The sequence below is a fragment of the Notothenia rossii genome (assembly GCF_949606895.1).
Source record: "Notothenia rossii genome assembly, chromosome: 6".
Lineage (NCBI taxonomy): Eukaryota > Metazoa > Chordata > Actinopteri > Perciformes > Nototheniidae > Notothenia > Notothenia rossii.
Window position 1 is genome coordinate 35,841,948 of NC_136909.1, and position 2,976 is coordinate 35,844,923.

General features: G+C 38.8%; 1 protein-coding gene across 1 annotated transcript in view; it reads left to right on the forward strand.

The window, feature by feature from the left end:
• Positions 1–254: 254 nt before the first annotated feature.
• The window catches only part of LOC307044570 (uncharacterized protein), a gene marked incomplete at its 3' end in the record, with an annotated part of 3,784 nt that continues 1,062 nt past the window's right edge, over positions 255–2,976 (forward strand). The window contains exons 1-4 of the mRNA XM_079689880.1: positions 255–559; positions 1,494–1,610; positions 2,097–2,359; positions 2,531–2,968. Coding sequence (XP_079546006.1) covers positions 394–559; positions 1,494–1,610; positions 2,097–2,359; positions 2,531–2,968 — 984 coding nt within the window. The 5' untranslated portion in view covers positions 255–393. The remainder of the gene's footprint in view (positions 560–1,493; positions 1,611–2,096; positions 2,360–2,530; positions 2,969–2,976) is intronic.

Sequence of the window (2,976 nt, forward strand, 5' to 3'; positions counted from 1 at the left end):
TTCAGCTTTTTCTGCATTTTTGTAGCTAAAAGCAGCTACATATTCAGCTTTTTCTGCATTTTCAGCTAAATTCTGCCACAAATGTTCACAGTTTACAACAATCGCACGCATTTTCTGCAGGAAATGCATTTTCTAGTTCTGGGTGCATTCCATATTTTAAACACACAAACATTGACACTTTATGATTATGATGATTATTATGATTACGATGATTATTATTATTATTATTATAATTATTATTATTCATAATAATAATATTTGTGTGTGTGGTTTAAGAAGGGCGGCGCCCTAGCGCCCTCTATAGACCAGCCGCCACTGCTTATAATGTGACTCTCGTGTCTGTTACATTTCATTTCTGGCAAATCTAATAAGTGGCGACATCTTCGGAACATTATGACAGACGAAAACGAAAATGGCACTCAGCAATTCAACAGTGTAATGAATCGCGTTTTTAATGCGCTTGACGTTGCCAGACGGGATCTTGCAGCGCAGCGCAACGACAATGTGCTGCGAGTCACCAGGAACACGTTTCGGAGACGGCGGAGGGCTCCAACAACGGGTATCATTTCAGTTCTTAAATGTGCATTAGCATTAGCATTGTCCATTTCATATTGTGCTGATGCATTGGTCTTAAATCATATATAGTGCAAGGCAAGCTTATTTAAAAAGTTTTGTTCACGTTACATTTGCAGTGGATTCCTAATGTATCGAGTTTTAACGTTTTCATTTTAAGTTTGAGCCGGAAGAGCAAGCTAACTACTGCTGTGTAGCCTACATAAAGCCTACATAAACTTACTGTGCCAGGACAAGTTGTGTATTTTAAACCAACTGGATAAATATTACAGTTATAAAGATGAAAATATTTAAGCAATAGTCGTAAAAGTATTTAAGCAGTAGTGTACTTGAATGTTATGTTTTGGAGAAGCTCCCACAAATCTTTAAAAAGGAATATTATAACTTGTTCATAATTATACAAAAATGTGAGAACTATGACAACTCAATTTCAGTATAAATGCTAACGTCCTTGACTCAACAGGCCAATTATACTTAGGGATACCAACTTTGTTATGTCTTTTTCTAATGACAATTAAGCAGTTATTACAAATAACATACTCCACTAAATACAGCTGCTATTTCTGCTATAGACAGGCTATATCAGTATTAACAAAATCTGTTTCACAATTTAAATGACAAATCTGTCATTTAAATTGTGAAATATTTAAATGTTATATCCATGGCTTAGGACATTACATTACGAAGCTGTATCATACGGTAATCCTATATCTTTCTTTCTTTCAAAATGGCGGACTGTAGGATAGACGATAAGTAAAGCATGCAAGAGAAAAAACGTTATACATAAAAATGGTCATCCATACATTTTCTCCCTCCTTTCCAGACTCAATGGAGCAATTTAGTAAATAAAGTTATTCAATTTTTAACGGTGCTTATTTGGTATAATAATTTGTAATAATTTACATTCTGTCATTTTACAGGGGCATCAAATGAATCTGCCGGAGTTTGGAGGGTGAGACTTTTTCTGTTGGCTATGGCGGACCAATCCGTCCTTCCAGCAGCTACAGAGAGCAGCCGACTGTCAAGAGAAGGTTTAGGTAAATAATTAAATAGGTTTTAAAAATGAGCATCCACTTAAGACTGATTCATTATCTGCACAGGAAATGCACACAATTGTTTGCACACCAATCAACTTCATTGAAGACTTTTCAATGTTTTATATGAATATTAAATCTGTATGGCCTGGGTGCAAGGTTGAAAACATTAAAAATAATCTCTGTAATCCATCACCTCCACTTTTGGCAGCAATGCTTACCTTTAGTGCCTAAAAGCATACACATTATGCCTATTCTATCATTGGCTTACATTGTTCAAATATTAATAATAGCTTTTTCCCATTCATAACAAAGTCAATGTCTATGATGAGCCTTCATTGATATGGCACCTTTTTTGACCATATGTTCATAAATGTATATTCTTCACGTCATATAAAGACACGATATGGCTTAGAATCTAAATTATAATTATAGTTATTTATAGAGGCAGTATATTGACTGACACCTTTTTCTTTTTCTTTTTTACAGGAATCCCAGCTCATGACATGCAAGGGGTTGTTTCGGAACGAAGCTATGTCAAGCTCTCAATGAGTCTTTTAGAGTTCAACAGTTATGTTTGCCAAAGTTTTCCTAAAATTCCATTAAATATGATTGGGTTCACTCTGGCAAGAGCCAGCAACTGCAGGCTACTAACACAACTGCAGGCTACTACTATGGCAGACCTTAAAAGATCTATTGGCAGGAGCAGGGTTTATATAATCCCGCAGGCAGACATACCAACATCGTTAGTGGTGAGTTGTTGTTTTGAGCCTATTCTTTACTACTGTTACTATGTTATAAATTCTACATATATATATATTATACTTAATTCTTTAATATTAGGAGATTGATATTGGTTATTTTTTAAGCTGCTTGTTTCGTCCATCAAGTTCTCCTAAACTTCTTTATCATCCACCCCACAGATGGCTTCATCTTCTGCCTCTGCAGCCTTTAGACCTGCAGGAGCACCCTCTACCTCGGCCACTGATTCTGCAGGAGTACCCTCTACCTCGGCCACTGATTCTGCAGGAGCACCCTCTACCTCGGCCACTGATTCTGCTGGAGCACCCTCTACCTCGGCCACTGATTCTGCAAGAGCACCTTCTGCCTCGGCCGCCTCTACCTCGGCCACTGATTCTGCAAGAGCACCTTCTGCCTCTGCAGCCTTTAGACCTGCAGGAGCACCCTCTACCTCGGCCACTGATTCTGCAGGAGCACCCTCTACCTCGGCCACTGATTCTGCTGGAGCACCCTCTACCTCGGCCACTGATTCTGCTGGAGCACCCTCTACCTCGGCCACTGATTCTGCAAGAGCACCCTCTGCCTCGGCCGCCTCTACCTCGGACACTGATTCTGAAGGAGCACCCTC